The 19,591-nt window shown below is 35.3% G+C and overlaps 1 protein-coding gene across 9 annotated transcripts in view; it reads right to left on the reverse strand.

Annotated features, from left to right (window-relative positions):
- Positions 1-874: 874 nt before the first annotated feature.
- The window catches only part of LOC125672187 (uncharacterized), a 40,247-nt gene continuing 21,530 nt past the window's right edge, over positions 875-19,591 (reverse strand). For all 9 annotated transcript variants that reach the window (XM_048908381.2, XM_048908357.2, XM_048908350.2 and 6 more), the window contains 7 exons: positions 17,424-17,570; positions 16,693-16,753; positions 11,676-11,815; positions 10,519-10,685; positions 9,584-10,340; positions 6,218-6,528; positions 875-5,660 (listed from right to left, as the gene is read on the reverse strand). In XM_048908381.2, coding sequence (XP_048764338.2) covers positions 4,243-5,660; positions 6,218-6,528; positions 9,584-10,340; positions 10,519-10,685; positions 11,676-11,815; positions 16,693-16,753; positions 17,424-17,570 — 3,001 coding nt within the window. In that variant the 3' untranslated portion in view covers positions 875-4,242. The remainder of the gene's footprint in view (positions 5,661-6,217; positions 6,529-9,583; positions 10,341-10,518; positions 10,686-11,675; positions 11,816-16,692; positions 16,754-17,423; positions 17,571-19,591) is intronic.

Below are 19,591 nucleotides of genomic sequence, written 5' to 3' on the forward strand. Positions count from 1 at the left end.
CTGCTGTCTCATTGAGTGAAAAAATCTCGACGGGACGTAAAACATGTAACCAACACTATGTTCCAAGACAAGTTTCCTTATTTAAAAAATGGTCAAATCTAGGTTAATGTATTGATTGATTGTATTTTGTTTAACGTCACACTCAAGAATTTTTCACTTGTATATGGAGAGGTAACCAATACCGATAATGCTCACACACTTCATGAAGTATGTCATCACACTTTATGAATTAATGCTCACACACTTTATGATGTCATCACACTTTATGAATTATGCCATCACACTTTATGAAGTATCATCACACTTTATTAAGTATGCCATCACACTTTATGAATTATGTCATCACACTTTATGAAGTATCATCACACTTTATGAAGTATATCATCACACTTTATCAATTATGTCATCACACTTTATGAAGTATCATCACACTTTATGAATTAATGCTCACACACTTCATGAAGTATGTCATCACACTTTATGAATTAATGCTCACACACTTTATGAATTATGTCATCACACTTTATGAATTAATGCTCACACACTTTATGATGTCATCACACTTTATGAATTATGCCATCACACTTTATGAAGTATCATCACACTTTATGAAGTATGTCATCACACTTTATGAATTATGTCATTACACTTTATGAAGTATCATCACACTTTATGAACTTTATGAATTATGTCATCACACTTTATGAAGTATCATCACACGTTATGAAGTATCACACTTTATGAAGTATCACACTTTATGAAGTATGCCATCATGAAGTGCCGTAGTTCATACTCTCATGTATTTTCAAAAATGAGTTTCATCTACAACAAGGTCTACAGTTTACTGATTAGTAACATAAAAGTTACACAAACAAGCAATATGTTAAATTTTATTACTGAAAATTAACAATGGCTTAATATACATCATCATACGCAATTTTAACATGTAATTGCACAATTTAAAAGCACCAGATGACAGCAATAGTACTATTACAAAAATAGCATTATCAACATCAGAGGATGTTCTACACCCTCTGCTATCTTTGATCCACTCCTCTGTTGAGTCCCTTATCTCTAATGAACTGGCAAAAACTCCAACACAATATGGGAAACACTCAAGGTAGTGGAACGGGGAATGTATGCTGAGCTTCTCTGTAGGATAGGAGTCAAGTATTTTATATCAGAGCATATTTCTTCAGTGTACAAAGGAAAAGGGGTGGGTACAAAGTCAAACAGCTTCTGGAAGTCAAGCATTTCCAGTTAGGTCTGAAAGATAGTGTAGTCTGCCATGGTCATTCTTACAAGGGACCATTCTTACAGATGATATTGACAACTTTTTTTCTGAGATGCACATAATCAGAATTTAAAAACTTTCAATACTCGGTCATCTTATCATGTTGAGACTATTTATCTCAGGGCAAGGATGCATCACAAAATAATTCTTTGTTCAGAAATCCTTTTTGATAGAAGGATGTGCTTGACAAGACATGCTGACACAAACAGAGAAAAGATCTGCCAATAGCAGCACTCTATTTACAACTTGTAAAGTCTAAAGTGCTAGAAGGTAACTTTGAAATACAATGGGGGAAAAAAAAACCCAGATCTCGTGAAAAATACAGGAGGTAGAAATGACTTTGTGCAGAGGATAGCAAATTTGGTATCACTGTAAGGATTTAAAAAAATTCAATATAATCTACAATCATGATAATCTCAAAATATAATATATATAATTATACTATTATATACATATAATTATGCATCTGTTTTACAAGCTGTCAAAAATAAAGTACAGTGTATAAACACTATAAATAACTACACTGTAAAGATCAGTCATTTTGGTTTGTGTAAAAGTACTAATAATATGCATATCTCATGGCTATCTTTGACTCCTGCATTGATTTCAGAATACACAAGGGTATGAACTGTAATACTTCACACTGACATACATAAAGTGCTAACACGCTGCATGACGTATGCTGACATAAAGCATTGCAGTTCTCACCTTTATGTATTTTCAAAAATCAAATTTATTTCTTAAATGAGAGAGCAATCTAAGTTTAAAACAGGTTATTTACAAAACCACACTACCAGAACAAAATTGCCACTCTTTATCCTGAAAGTCATTTAAAAAAATACAATTAAATTTAAATATCAAAAAACCTAGCCTATAAATATTTGCAATGAAAAACCAAATTTGCTAGTACGTTACACATAAACTGAGGTACCAATTTCATTGATATGGTTTGTTTCTCTCAATTAAGTTAAAAGCATCAATGATATAGGATATCTTCAACAACTTATCACAGGTACAGAGATAATAAGAAACCCGTGCAAAATTGTGATGAAATTGACAAAACACGACAGCTATTAATTTCATTTTACAAAAAAAAAATAAAAAAAAAATAATAATAAAAAATTCAAAAATTACAATAGCAAGAGATTAATAGTTTGATACCAGTAAGTGCTTGAAGGGTTTCATAGATTCATTTTCATCAGATATCTAAAACACAAAACAATTCAGCACCACGTTAACATGGCGGAATGATCACAGCACTGCAACACTTATTTTGTCTATCAATAGATCATACAAAGTATACAGAAAATCTGTTGATAGGAAATTAATTATTAAGACATGTGTCACTATTATCTGCATGTGTCTAACAAATCAAAGATACTACAGTGGCAGAACCAGGATTTCTGAAAAGCCCCCCCCCCCCCATATGTAAAAATCAAGATTAGCCAAAACACTTAAATCTGGAGTTTTACCCCTGTCTGATATCATACTGATGAAAATTTGAAAAAGAGCGAGGGGGCCGACTCCTTCTCCCCCCCCCCCCCCCCCCCCCCCCCCCCCCCCCATAAATCCACCACTGTACTTTCAAAACTATAGCACACAAAACAGGAATTGACATTTTAGCACTCAGGGACAGGGTTAGACCACACTGCAGACTACAACTTAATGGTGGGGTACTTGTTCTTAAACTCGCACTACATCTACACACAGCTACATTATCCAACAAACACATGGGTAATAAACAAAACAAAGTAATGGACATGAAGTGGGTTAACTTAATCCAGGTTAGAAGCATCATGGGTAGCTCTCTTATCATTACCTCTTCTAACTAAATATTATGAAGGTTAGGCTATGCCCAAATTCATCGGTCAGGGCTTGAAACTAAATTTTCATGTCACCAGTCCAGCCGGACTGATAGGGTATAATTTCAACCAGTCCACAGAAAAATTTACCAGTCCACCAGAGTTTTCCAGAAATTTCGTTAATGTTATTGAAATAAGATAACGGAATTTAACTTGATAAGCCTCATACAATATTGTAACACTTATGTGAGATTTATATTTACAATATGCACTAATCTGGTTCATCTGATATCTACAGAAGAATGCCAAATGTGTGTTTAAGATTCCATAAGTATGTTTTCCAAAATGATGCTTTAGGAAATTAATCAGTTTCATCGGATTGACTAAAACAAACATCAGTCAGTCCGCCAGAAAACCAGTCACAGACTGACGGGCATATGTTAATTTCGAGCCCTGTCGGTTGTCAATTTATCTCAAAATGTTCAAAAAAATTGCAATAAAATTATGGGTAAAGGTAGGGCTTGGAAAAAAAATAATTGCTGACTACCTTTGAAGTGCATTCAGGTATTTATACAAGAATGTTTTCATTCTATTTTGACAATGACCCATATAGAAGGTCAAGCTATCTGTATGCCCTATAGTTGATAGTTCTTAAAACAAAGCCTACTCAAAATTTCCATGAATTGTGAAAACTTAATTGCGATTTACTTAAACCACAGAGTCATTGTGAGTTTTAATAAAATCCATGAGCATTAAATGTAGATGTCATAAAGGCTCTGCTGGCTCAAGTCTGAATTATCTATTATAATATGATTTTAGTGTGGAAAAACCCTAAAACAGTTTTGATAGTTGTACATAGTCAGAACTGAGAGCAGTCATGGAGTAATCAATAAAATTAATTCTATTGCATCATCACATTGTTTACCCAATCACTGCACTGTATGTTCATATATTATTTACAAAAGACTAACAATTTAGATCATCAATGTTATAATGCTTAAAAAAGTAACGAGAAACAAGAAGTGAAACAAAACCACACAAGATAACATTCTATCACAGACCACGGCCGACATAATCTCAACTTTGAGAATATTAATTTATCACATAAACAGTACTAATCTTATGCTGGGACTGAGCATTTGGTATTTACATGGTGCTATAAAATGGATTACTCCTTCGGTATTCGAGCTTGGTAAGTGGGTGACTTCGTCCCTGAAGTTTACGGACTTTTCTTTTTTCCTCTACAACACCAGGGTCTAGATCATCGGTGTTTTTTCTCTGCTGAAGGCGAGATGTCAGCTTCTCTCTAACTGTTTCAATGCTACATGCAGGGGTGGTATTAGATCGCCGAAGTTCAACAGATCGAGTACTGCTGCAATAGAGATTCGTTTTTCTGAGCTTTTCTTTCAAAATTCGTAACTGTTCATTGTCCGAGGATGAAGATTGAGCATCGCTTTCTCCACTTTCATCATTCTGATCTGCAGAAGACTTTTCTACATCTATACATGGTTCACATTTGCTCTCCATTTCTCCCTCTGGGTCACCTGTTGAAAGCGTGTCACTTTTCGGATTTGGTGGAGCTCTTCCCTTTGTTTCAACAGGCTGAAATTTGCCTACTAGATTACATACTTTATCGATACGATCCCCCAACACAGTGTCATGTTTTGGTGGGGAACCAGAGGCCAGCCTAGAAGAATTGGAAACATTCTGATCACTAGAATTTTCTGATTGAGATCCTATCCCGTTATCCTGATTTACCGATCCTTTGCCCCTTTCTTCCTGCAGAGAAACAGGTTGACTGACTGATTTGGCCAGTGGTTTTTTGAAATCAGCCTTCTCTTCGCTTGGACTGTCGCCACCTGGCGTTGGAGCACTAAATCTCCAGTTTCTCGGCTTTCTATTTTGCGATTCTTTGTCAATAATGATAATCTGTCGTGAAGGCTTCCTTTCTTTTGCTGTACGATTTTCAATGTCTTTGACAAAATGTTTTACGAGACTAAAATTCCCACTACTATCTAAGTCTGCATCCGACTCTATGTCACACTTTGCTGGACTGTTCATAAGTGCAGAGCCAATCTCCCGAATGAGCTCCAGAGTCTCAGAATCAAACCGGGTCTCACTTTCAGATTTCCTCTTTGGTTGTTTTGCAACTTCAGGGCTCCCGAAAGGGGCCTGAGATGAAGATGTGGAACTAAACTTTTCAAAAGTCATTTTCCTCTCAGCAAAAGAACACACAGGTGACTCTGGGCACTCCCGATCTGGTGTGGTTACCCCTAAGGAATCCCCCCTCTTGGAACCTATGTCTTGTTTTGCAGTTTCCTCTGGAGTTGGGCTTTTCTCAAAATTGGATTTGATTTCACTCACTGATTGCTTGGGTGTACTCTCCTCATTTGTAACCAGTTGAGAAATTTCGTTATTGGCACTCATGTTTGTGTCCAAGGCACAATCACTTTCATTTGGCACCCTTTTGAGATTATCAGTATTAAGGTCCCATTTTTTCAGAACTGTTGATCCGATGCTGGCCTCATCATAGGGTGAACTCTGTCGATTCTTCCCTTCAATCCCTACCAATTAAAAAAGGTAAAATTTCCATTAACAGAGAGACAACAGTCTTATGGGATATACTAACACCCTTATAGTTTGCTCTCATTCATAATTACCAGTAAGTATAGTATTTTAAAGTAATAGGATCCAGTAAATAGATTATTTTCCCATGTCAATTAATCCTTACCTTTTTTAAAACTCCTATTTCTCTCTTAACTTTGTAACAACAATTTAGTGTTAAATCTAGATCTAGAGAGGGCACACATATCATATGTTCAAATGGGCACTTTTCGTCGCGGCAAGACAATTTCGGGGCACTTTCATTGTATCATACTATGATAGTAATAGAACAATCATTTAGCCTCTTTAAAAGTTAATACCTGCTGCCTTGATTTTAAATTTCTCAATCAACCTTATGAAATAAAGAACAATTGTTTATATTAACAAATATTTTCAAAAATTTTATAGGGAAAAGGGGGCATAGTGCAATTAAAAGGGCATGGTGCAGTGCAATGCTAGTTTGCTTTAGATTTAACAGTACAATTCTATGATTTTTGCCACTCCTGTTTTTCCTTACCTTCCCTCTGTTTCTTAACAATGCCCTTTTCCACTGCTACCTCCTCTCCCATCAGATTGTATACAGCCTGATTGGTCTCTGGTGGTTTTTCATCTGTTCCGGGATTGGAAGCGAATGTCTCTCCCGTGCTGTATCTTCTCCATTCATAATCAGCCTCAGCCTCAGGACTTCTAGGGGAGCTGATGAGGACGGGGTTACAAGTCTTGCGACGTTCCCGATCCATTTGTCGACGTCTTGTGTTATCTCGTGGACTCTTGAAGCTCGCTGATCTCTTCAGAGGAAGTGTCGGAAGATCCTTATTTCTCAAAAACCTATTTCATAAATATAATTCATGAATCTGTTAGATGTATCAATATTTCAATGGGATAAATTTCCTGTATTACTGTGAATTTACAGTAAGTGTGAACGACTCCTCTTCTCAAGTTCATTCTCGAGGTCTCGGATAGTTGATTTCAAAACAAATCTGTCAATGATGACACATCAAGGAAAGAACAATCACTGCGATTGGACCAATATTTAAAGGGGCGGGAATAAAAAATAATTTCAGATGGGCACACGTGTCTTTACACTAGCGTGTCATTACATAATCTTTTAGCACGATGCTAAAAGGGAAAACCAATACCAACTAAAACAATGACGTTGATTTTAAAATTACATGCCGAGGGTTTATTTTATGGTGAAATCAGTAAGAAATTAGGCGTCGCTAAGGCCACGTTATAAAATTGTCAAACATGGGAACTCTTGCACCGAAAATGTCGCCAACGAAGCTCACACCGGATGTACTTTTGTTTATCGAGTATGAAATTAAAAAGAAATCAAGTGTATATTAATAGAGAAATCAGACAAAATTTATTAAGAAGAATTATTTGTACCCCTGACAATGTACCATAGGTGTCTTTAATTTGTAGAGCTGCGAGAAATTTTTTGGGAAATGACTTTCAAGAAACTGCAAAGAAAATCCAAGAGAAGCATATTTCGTCTGAACACAGGGACTCGTCATGAAATATTTGTCTTTTTAAAGTTTGATATCGTCTCTTCTATATTTACAAATAAATGTAAATATAGAATAGAGAGGGTCAATTCGTGACGAGCCCCTGTGGTCTGAACACGAACGAAGTGTTGAAAACTTCTTTGCTACTGATTTTATTGCAATTTAGGCCGAGTCAGTTATATATATATATATATATATATATATATATATATATATATTGACGAAGCGAGTGTCGCCTTCGTACAACGGGTAATCGCAATCATGGACATTCAGTTAGGGGTGGACCAGTGATATAGGTTCAATGGTACGCCAGTAACGCAACATTAACAATCAACCTTTGCTGTGGTTTATTATGACGTTATAGAAGGCGCATCTAATGCTAACGAAATGCTGAATTTCTTTAATAATGTGTTACATGTACAGGAGAGGGATGGTTTGGGGAATTTAGTTTTTGCTAGAATTCACAGAACTTGCCGTTGTTCATTCAATTAACAGTATCTAGCGATGGTTATTTCCGAATTTCTTACGAAAATGTGGGTATATATAACAGTAAAAGACATCAAAGCATCCAAATGCCATGTGTTGAAAATCAATGTTTTCTTGAAGTAGAATATCTATTGATCTTATTACTTAATCTGACAAATTATTTTAGGGGCGAGATAAAATGTTCAATAAGAGAAAACTGAGTTCGCATAGTTCTCACCAAGACCCCAAGACCCCCCCCCCCAATAAAAACTAAATATGAAGTATGTTGAAACTAATCGATTAACAAGTAAAACAAATGAAAGTGTACATTGAAACTATTAAACGTTTATTAAATTGTATTATTATGTGGTTTTAAACTCAGTTGTCTTTTCCCCCCACTAACGTGTTTACAATCGATGTCGGATGACAGAAACTTACGAGTTTGTACCCCCCTCTTCCCCCTAACTATTTGAATTTAGAAATTTTTCCGACATCGATCTTTTCCAATGCTTTGTAAGATTTCGAAAATATCCTCTGAGAGATTTATCTAAAAATAACTATATGGAAACTGCGAATGTGAAAGAGACAACAAAACAAAAGCATTGTTCTTAAACGGACAAAATTGCCTATAGAAACATGTACCGAAATTTCTGATCACTTAAAACTGACAAGTATCTAAAGGAATTTAAGGGAGGAACCTATATAGGATATAGAGGCAACTGCGGATTAGGGCTGAAACAATTAATCGCGGTTCACTCGAACCGCGATTCACAGCATTCGGTTCAATTTTCGGTTCAACATCTCCAAATTTCGATTCGGTCCATGTTTACATTTTTTTCCGGAAATAAAGAATTCAACACGGATTTGGTTTTTTACCTTACAATTTAATACAACAAAAATGGCGGACGCTAACTCTGGAATCGTGAATCCGGCAAATCTAAGGTCCCCTGTATGGAAGCATTTTGGTTTTAAAGAGAACGGAACTGCGGCAGTATGTAGAATTTGTTTCACAGAAATAAATTACCAATACTCTTGGATATTTTATAGCAAGTGATATAATAAAGACCATATTCCGTTGTTGAAAACGATGAATTTCAGGGGGGAAATGAAATAAAAACATGAAAGTTGTGTATTTTTTATTGTTTATTAGAGTTTTTGACAACTATTGAATTGAATCGAAAATAATCGAATTGTGGCCTAAGAATCGAAAATTGAACCGAACCGTGAGGTACCTGAATCGTTTCAGCCCTACTGCGGATCCTGCCTTTTCCCGCAGCATTTTCGATCCCGTCCATTTTTTTTTTCCTTTTCAATATTCAACACTATTTGAATTCTGGGATATTGCTATCCTGCCTTTTCTTTACATATCGGAGCTCGCCTTTTTCACCTTGTATTCCCCCTCCCATACCTATTGATACTGCGATGGATTATAAGTATAGCACGGTTATTCCTGTTTAAAAGATAAAATTTATAAGGTATCTGATAAAAGTTATATCTTCAAAAGTTTACGAGATATCTTGCATAAGACATCTTATATTTTTTTCTTTATAAGATATCCAATCACTTTTATACATGTAGATATCTAGTATATATAAGATGAACTTTACAAGACATTTTATTAACGTAATCTCAAATCTCTGTTGTCAAATCAAAACCGATATTGAATCTCATGCTATGTACGGTGCAACTTGCACTGAAATCAAATAGTGAAACTTACACTTGTTTGGCACGAGATAATATAATGCCAAATACTTGGGAAGGCCTACCTATAATTTAACCGACCAATCAAAAGCGCTCTTTAAAATCACTCGGGGACTTTCCAATGAACTATCTGGAGCACGTCATGTACTTGCCGATATGTCTCGTTCACACTTACTGTAAATCCACAGTAAGCTACGACTTCTTCTTACCCATGCTTTTCTTCCAGTTCTTTGAGCGTTCTTTTCACTGTCCCAGGTGCCAGGGGAATTTCCTCTTTGTCATATACAGATCCCGAGTTTTTACTACTCTCTGAGGTGGGAGTGCACGCGTCCCTAACATAATCACTACTTTCAGTCACTGTCACTCCAGTCAAATCCAGTTTAAGATCCTCTTTAATCCATTTATTCTCAGTACCCTCTATCACGATTATTTGTTCTGGAATGGGGCTTTCAACTCCCACTACAGATTCAGCATTTTTGGCTTCAATATTTTCTTTTGTCTTTTTCACAGTACCTGGATTCCAAGGAATGTTTTCTTTCAAATGAACAAAAGGACTGTTTGTTTCCATGGTATCATCGTCTGGTTTTGGTATTTTTTCTTGCTCCTCCTGCTTCTGTTCAGACGCTTCTGTACTGTCTGCATCACTGACCTTCACCTCAACATCATCTTTTCTCTCTTCACCTTCTATCACTTCTTCTTTAATCCAGCTCCCATCGGGTTTAATGATTTTGAATGCCGGCAGTGAAGAGGATTGGTCACTGCCTTCTGGTCTGTTCCAGTCCACTTCTTCCATCCCCTCGGACTGATGCCTTTCATCATCCTCCCCTATATAGTAGGCCTTACCCTTTTTAAATGCATCTTCTGTCTCTACTTTAGGGGAAGGGTGATCTGAAAGGGAGTCTTCTGCTGAGTCAGCACTTCTGGATTCAGCTTCCATATCTGGTTCTATGCTGCATTGTTCAAAATCTGTAGTAAATAGTGCAACACATAGTAATGTCAAATCTTAAGCAAAATGAACAGACTTAATATTTGGTTTCCATATCAACATTCCACCGTTTGTTCATTCTCTCATGATTAGAGTGCAAACAGTCCATAGTTCTTTTTTAAAAAAGATTATGACAAAGTACAGTAACATGCCGCTTACTGTCATGAAGAAAGACACTGTTGTCCAGGTCTCCTGGGAGACTGTAACACCTGGTCATGTCGCTTTCTGTGAAGTGGTGATTGTTTCTCAAGATTTCCTCATCTTCTTCCATTGGAGAATCCAGTAAATCTTCTTGGGATTTGCTTTTGAAGAGCTCTAATTTTCTCCTGAAAACAAAACCAGTGTTTGATACTGTATATTTTATTCATTTCCAACCCTTTCAAAAACACTCGAGACTCGCAGATGATGCAATTCATGTTTACATTTATACTGTAGGAATAGCTTACCACATATTGTTAGTTACACAGTTAGTTAGTGACCTGATACGGAAAAATACATGGTGTGAAAAGAAAACTCGTACCGGGCAATACAGGTTTTCTTTTCACACCATGTATTTTTCAGTATCAGGTCATTAACTGACTGTGTAACGAATTTATCATGTCGATGACCTTAACTGTATATATATGGGGGTCTATATCATACAACTTATCGCTTCACCAATTTTGTCACGGCTACAAGTTGAACCTGACAATAAATTACTCACTCAATACGGATTTTTCTCGCATAATTTTTTTTTTTCACGGCGTCATGTGACCAAGATCTGACCACTTAGATTTCAACAATTTTGTCTGAGGCGTGATCATATTTGATGTGGTGTGTAAACTTAAAAAATACCTAAGACACATCTATACAATAAACAGAGATTTCCCATTTCCAGATTAGATTTTTACACCTGTATGCAAATTTAGTTTTTTTTAAAAATTCTGTAAATAATAAGGTTTGCCATACATAAAATTCAGACAACAAAAACAATGGTTAAACTTTTCTCAAAATTAAATACACGTACAACGGGATATGTGGACTTGGTGTCAAGGGAAGGGAGAACGGCAACCAAACTGTGACCCAGTAAAGACAGTACAAAATGTAGACACCACTGACCATACATACCCCTAGCTACTTAGTTTTCAACCTCTTTTTCATAAATCTTTGCTCTAAATATAAGTTACACTAAATGTAATTTTATAACCATCTTCTGTTTCTTTGCCATACCTTGCTTGTTTTGTTTGAATAAAAAAGCACTGCACGTTGTTCTTATTTTTTTTAATTTAAAACTGTTTTCAAAAAAATCTCTGAATACATTGTAACTGATGACTTACTTAGCCTGCAGAATGCCCTCGTACGTTTCCAGCTGTCTCCAGAAGGCTGAGTTTGGCATGATACAACTCCGTTTCTCTTTCACGTAGTCGTAAGCTTCCTGCCTGGTCATTTTGTACTCCTTCATTAGATAAGCCATGACCTAAAACAGGTACAGTTAAATAGAGTACAAGTTCCGTGACAATAAGTGTATAGAGTGAAAATCTACAAAAGCAGTATATGGAGAGCACCGTGGCAACAAAACCTGACCCAGTAGAATTCTACCATCCAACGTCTTATATTGTAAATGTACTGTAGAATCCTTACTTAAGGTAGGTCCCTAGTCCTGGACCTACTTGTGATTTCTCAAAATTTTTAGTTTAAATACTTAGATTGTTCATTTGAGGGTATGATAAAAACAAAAAAATGGGGGGTTGTCAGTATAATGAGTAAATTATGGTATTTTTATTACGTGTACCCCCATTTGTCAAACGGAAATATCATAATTCATTGAAGAAGTCCTAAAATATGTCCATAAAATTTTGTTTGTGGTATGATGCTGCAATTTTTTTCCTCAAATATGAAATAAACATGTCTAACTAAATATTTAAAAGTGAAATTTTAACACAGTTTCATGTTTTTTAATAATGGTGGTACAAAATTGAACTCAATACAGGCCCTTGGCAGTCAAAAATACGGCACTGCAACACCACTAATATGAATATTTTAAAAATTTGACTTGTGATTTTTCAATCAAACTCACATATTATGTTCATATATGAATGATTGTTAAAATACATTTAAAAAATCTGCCCTTTCTCAGCATAATATTTTCACAGCATCTCAATTTATATTTACATTTTTTTTTAGCCAAAATAGCCATTTTGAAGATGCGCATGATTTTTACATAATAGAAGATAACAAATATATAACAAGTGCAGAATTGTTTTATCTAATTCCACAATTGCATTATATTGCATATCATGAATTTTTTTTTTTAATTTACAGATAATTTTAACATGTAATACCCTGTATATCAATTAAATTAATATGTACCTCTGGTTTTATGTGCGAATTAGATGACAAAAAATGGAAAGAAGATTGGAGCCATAGTCTACTCAAATATAAGTGATTGAGTGTTATTAGGTCTTTCCACCTTTCTGTGGAAAGACCTTTTGATATTGTTCTGTTTATTATTTATTTGTCTTCTTTTCTTTCCGCCGCGAGAAGCTCTTGACATTTTAAGACTTATCGAAAAACAATTTAGACCATCATATTTGACATCTCGAAACATGCTCAGATCTCACCCTGCGTATTTGATCTTTGACCCCTAACGAACTTATGGGACTTTACGCAAAAAACCCTTGTTATCGGATCACCTCGAAAACCGTAAATGATAAGAGCATGAAACTTTCACTAAATTCTTTAGTCGATCAAGCTGAAGCGTTGTAGTGTTTACTTTTAAGTTTTCGGTGATCCCTAAAGGGAGTTAATGGCCCTGAAAGTTTACGATTTTTACGGAAAAATTCAAAACTCCTAAAATATAAGTCGTAGAAAGACGGAACTAACTGGAATGGATTACTTGACCTTTGACCTTGAAAATCAGGTCAAGGTCAAAGGTCATCTGGAAACTTTAAAAATAAGCACTTTTCATACAGTTAAAAGCATTGAGAGTACAGATAAAGTGTTGTATGCACAAGTAGTCACAAACCAACTTATTCCAACGCATTGCATTACGACTCTGAACTTTGACCTTTCTTGAATTTACAGCGACTTGCGTAAAAACCATTGTTATCACTACAGTATGGAAACCGTAAATGGTACGAACACGAAATGTTCACTAAACTTATTGCCTGATCAATTGTAAAAGATGACTTCCGTTTTTGATGGTTTCTCGATCCGTAACGGGAATTAATGCCCTTGAAAGTTTTCGATTTCGCGTAGAAATTTACAACTCCTAAAGTATTTGTCGTAGGAAGACAGGACCAACTGAAGTGACATCCCTGACCTTTGACCTTGAAAATTAGGTCAAGGTCAAAGTCATCTAGAAACTTTGAAAATAAGCAATTTTCACACCGTCTAAAGCATATAAAGTGCAGGTTAGGTATAATATGCACAATATGTCAAGAAGCAACTTAAGTCAATGCATTGCATTACGACTCTGAACTTTGACCTTTTTTCGATTTACAGCGACTTGCGTAAAAACCATTGTTATCACTACAGTATGGAAACCATAAATGGGACGAACACGAAATGTTCACTAAACTTATTGCCTGATCAATTGTAAAAGATGACTTCCTGTTTTTGATGATTCGTTGATCCCTAACGGGAATTAATGCCCTTAAAAATTTTTAATTTAACGTAGAAATTTACAACTCCTAAAGTATTTGTCGTAGGAAGACAGGACCAACTGAAGTGACACCCCTGACCTTTGACCTTGAAAATTAGGTCAAGGTCAAAGTCATCTAGAAACTTTGAAAATAAGCAATTTTTATACCGTCTAAAGCATATAAAGTACACATTTTTTTGTATTCAGAGACATTGTTTGAATGTCTGAAAAGGTGGAAAGACCTCTAATTGTTCGCAAACAATTAGGATTACTAGTTGTATTCATTTTACTAAATTGAAAAACATCCAGGTAAATGTAAAAATACGTTTGATAATAATAGTACGTGAACCAATACCGGAGTTCAATCCGGACATGACGTCACGCTACTAGACCCCTACTTTAAAGGACACATCTCATGTTTTCAAAGTATACAAAATTACATGCATTTCGTCTTCTTTATGCTTATAGTAATTAATTCTAATAGTTCGTTCGCCGAAATTTTGCGATAATTAACCACAATACAGACTTAAATCTAAGCCCCGATTTCAAAAAGTCTAGTTAATTAGGTAGGTAGTCACGTGGTACAGTGACATCACATGCGCCCTTCGGATTGCGAAAGTACTGTGAGATACCGTATTATCAAAAACTAAACTTTTAGGGGCCTAATTTATTCATCATGGGCAACATTTAAATTGATGTTGTCAAATTTTCCGAGTTTTATATGTTTTCGCCACCATTGCACACATATAACGATACAAATACCCAGCAATATAATAATAGCGAGTAAAGCGTGTATGAAATCGGCGATGTTGTGTGTAAATAATGTTTATATGTGTCGCTGTCTACAACCTGTTTGGTGATGTTATTCCTTTACACATCTGTAATTGGCGCTGTTTTTCTAAAATAAACAGTGCAATCATTATTTATTTTAGGATTAGACAAATTAGGATACGTTAAATTGTTGACAACTATAAGCCCTAGGCCAAGCTACTGTCACGGGTGCATTTCGGAAAGAAAGAAAAAGATAACACACACAAATCAATAAAAATAATCAAATTTAAAGTGGAAATCACATTATTTTATTTTGATAAAGCAATCTTATTACTATTTTTGAATTGTGATCTGCACGTCGTTAGGAAGTACGAAGTGGGAGCACGGCGTTATACAGATGTACTCAAGATGTTACGAGTTCAATAAGGAAATAATTTTATAATTCAATTTAAAGTTAGGAAATACAATATTCTATTATTTGTATAATTAAAAGTTCAATTATTTTGTATCTTTAATTTTTTTGTAAATCTACCAGTTGGTAGAAGTTATATTGTATCGTCGATATATGTTGTTACAAGGTGAAGGTCAGTTGATCTGAGTGTTTATTGAATTTGAAAAGCAAAACAGAATGTATGCTATACTATAGGCCTACCAGTGCTTATAGCTTCGATATATCCATTTTTTAGCAGTTTATCAGAGTCTCTGTCCAAGCGGTTTTTGAAAAGGTGACTGGGTGTTTTTTTTTAAGGTAGAGTTCTTGCGCCAACAAAGAAAATTATCCATGTCTTTTTTCTTGTACCTTCCTTCGAAAAATTGAAAAATACTCAGTCTAAATCCTTTCTACCGACAACTAGTACACCCGAGCACGACACAAAACATCTTAATGTATTATTATTTACAAGCCGTTAACGTGATAATTGGTTTTTTGTCGGTTAAATCTAATCTGTTTATGAAATGGCTAATAAATATTTTCAAACCTGAGGGCGCATATGACGTGTCACACATAATAGCACGTAAAATGTCGAAAGTAAATATGCATATCGCAAGATTTGAATTTCATCGCTTTCAAACTTGAAAACTACACAAAATATTTCATTTAAAACACATTTAAAGTAGTTTTAAGCATGAAAATAATTAATTTTGCTGAAAAAATGAAAAAGTTTAGAAACATGCATTGTGTCCTTTAATATGGCGAAATGACTCGTCTACATCAAATCACATGATGATCATGAATTCGCGTGTCATCTATTAATCAAGAGCTTTTACATGTATTTTAGCAACAGAAAAATAAAAGCGAATAATTTTATTTTGCGAGGGATGTCTCTCGCAAAATTATGCGATAATAAATTCCTCGCGTATATTTAAAAATTTATAGTATTATGAAGAGATGTGACAAAGTAATACACAATGGATAATAATAAGACAAATCAAGGTTTGAAAACTAGTGCTAGTGAAAATGAGAACAAGAGCACTGGAAACAGTATATAATACTCCTGTCACAAGTTTATGTAGGGTGCTTCCTTAAGCCACGAGTGGTTGAACTTTACTTCAACCAGAGGTACCTTGATCCAACAGATTAGACAGTTAGATAAAGCTGTAATTTATCGAATGAGTGATCTATACTGTACACAGGTGTATGAGATCAGTTGGAATATTTTTTACTTCCCTTTACCTAAAAGATAAGGTCAAAATTTATCATCTGCAAACTACATGCAATGCCTCCTACATGTCCAAGGTTAAACATAATAAACCAGAACTTCCATAACAAGTGTAACAGGAAGGGAGAAAATGCAATGGACCAGACCGGGATTCTAACCCGGGCCCCCTGAATCTCTAGTCAGGTGCTCTACCAACTGAGCTATCTGGTCACCGGCAATCGAACCCGGCTGACCGCTACACAAGATACAAAAAAAACAAAATAATAAAAACCTGAGACTTACTGTCGATGCCGATCTACTGATTCCCATCTTGCAGTGGACTAAGACTTTAGAATTTCGATTCCTGGAAAAATCAACACTTCTCTGTAAATAACAAACTTGAAAAGCGTTAGAAAATGAACACTTCTCCGTAAATTACAAACTAGAAAAGCATTAGAAAATGAACACTTCTCCGTAAATTACAAACTAGAAAAGCATTAGAAAATGAACACTTCTCAATAAATAACAAACTAGAAAAGCATTAGAAAATGATAGTATATTTGATAATTACCGTGGAATCATTTAAATTCGTGGGGCTCAATATTCATGGATTGTTGAGATTTTACAGTTTCATTTGGATGTAATTTCATGGCTATGGTTTCTGTACAGTTAAATCTTAAATAAACTGTGTATTTCATTGTGGTTTGAAGGTCATGGGATGGGGGTATCCACAAAATCCACAGAAACTGAGCCCCACGAAATCTAATGATTGCACAGTTTTGATACTAAATACATGTTTTACACATTGATAATAAATACATGTTTCACACATTGATAATAAATACATGTTTCACACATTGATAATAGATACATCTTTCACACATTGATAATAAATACGTGTTTCACACATTGATAATAAATACGTGTTTCACACATTGATAATAAATACGTGTTTCACACATTGATAATACATATTTTATTCACTGATACTAGATACATATTGACTTATTGAATTGAACATTAAGTCCTTCTACCTTGCCTCCCTGATGAACAGAAACGTTTTGTCCCAGTGCTTCATTAGATCTGTTTCTTCTGAATCCCACTCACGGATGTTCTGATATGCAAAGTGTCCAGGGAAGAAGTTGTCTATCTCTCTGCTTACATTCAGGATATGACCCACACTAAAACAAATACAACATTCATGGAAACCATTGGAGGAATTTTATGTCTGAATTTTATGAAAAACGTCTAAAAGATATTCTCAACCAATACGCTAATTTAGATTGATTCTAAAGTTACAGTATATATCAATTTTGCAGCAGAATGTTAAAATAAAATAACATTCTGACAGTGCTACTTTTAGGGCAAGCACAGATACATATATAACTGTACATGAGAGAATCCAGGACACCTATATGTGTACAGTTGTACATGAGAGCATCCAGGACACCTATATGTGTACAGTTGTACATGAGAGAACCCATGACACCTATATGTGTACAGTTGTACATGAGAGAATCCAGGACACCTATATGTGTACAGTTGTACATGAGAGAACCCATGACACCTATATGTGTACAGTTGTACATGAGAGAACCCATGACACCTATATGTGTACAGTTGTACATGAGAGAATCCATGACACCTATATGTGTACAGTTGTACATGAGAGAATCCAGGACACCTATATGTGTACAGTTGTACATGAGAGAATCCATGACACCTATATGTGTACAGTTGTACATGAGAGAATCCATGACACCTATATGTGTACATAAAGAGAACCCAGAATGGTTTCCCAGGGTGGAGGGTGCATCACATGCAATTTTTCCCAATCTATTCTCGGGAATAACACTTAGTACTTTGCAACTTGAAGTGCATAAGAATAGGCAAACATTCGTTGTCTACCAAGCTCGGCAGTGGGAGGAGGGGTAGTCTACCAAGTTCGGTGGTGGGAGGTTTGGACCAGCTCCCCCCCCCCCCATTTTCCCTATAAATGTGCATATAATATAGCCTCTACCAATAAATTGAGAAAAAAACAACAATGAAAAATCTCTGTAGTGTATTGAAGATTGAACAATTAAATAAAGAAAATGTTCATTTTCTATGTCAAGGTGGTGATATCCTTAAAGTTCATGTAATAATCCCATGTAGCATTGACATATTCTTCATTGGGCAAATTAGAACAATATCACATTGTACAGAATCCAAATCTTTTAACCCAATGATTAAATATTTCAGCAAATTGCATCTTGTAAACAAAATATTTAATGTAGCTTCAGATTTGCTACATTACACCCCCACCCTTTTTCTTTTATCAGTAATGATACAATGAGGTCCATTTAACAGCCTATGATTAATCAAGCTGATCACGATCTTTTGAAGTCAAGCTTACAGTTACATCTTTTACAATTTCTTTGTCATAGAGAGTAAAGTTGCATGGTTGATTCTTTTTTTTTTTTTACCTTGTTCATGCATGCCATGCTAAACTAACCCTAACACAAGGTGGCGGGGTGGGGGCGCTGTCACCAGGTTTCACATCACCTGGCTGCATATACCATGGAATCAAAATGGAGATGAATGGTTGATATTTTTAAATGTGGAAATACCAGATGTTTGTATCTTGTTGCACAAAACAAACTCTTAATTCAGATCTGCAACAGCTTCAGTTGTATTATGACGTCAAAATATAGACCATGATGTCTCATATATCCGCTGTAGTGTAATGAAGATCGCTAATGAAAAGAGTCAATCTAATTAAAATCAGACTTCTTAAATCTGCGCCGTATACTCTGCATAAGAAGATCTGACATAACCTGATTGGGGGTCATGTTCATGTGAACTTTATGTTAGCCAATCAGTGCGTCGCCTATGAAATCGCTGGTGTTCACAATTCAAGGAAAATGGATGCGATTGTTTGGTTTGAAAGAAAACACATCGCAGCTAGATGTGACGTCACAATGCACCGTTTACGTCGACTGGCGTTATATTCCTCGCGTTGATTAAGTAAACATCTTGAAAACTATTCCAATAGTACCCATCCCTATTCATACATAAATCGCAATTCACAATTAATTTAATCTGGGTGTAATTTATATCGTATGTTTTGTTGTTTGTATGAATGGAATAGATTAGGCATTACTGCGAAAGTTTAAAATTCCTTATGTGAGAATACACAACATTATAGTGTGGAATAAACTTC

The sequence above is a fragment of the Ostrea edulis genome, chromosome 1, assembly GCF_947568905.1.
Source record: "Ostrea edulis chromosome 1, xbOstEdul1.1, whole genome shotgun sequence".
NCBI classification, from domain to species: domain Eukaryota; kingdom Metazoa; phylum Mollusca; class Bivalvia; order Ostreida; family Ostreidae; genus Ostrea; species Ostrea edulis.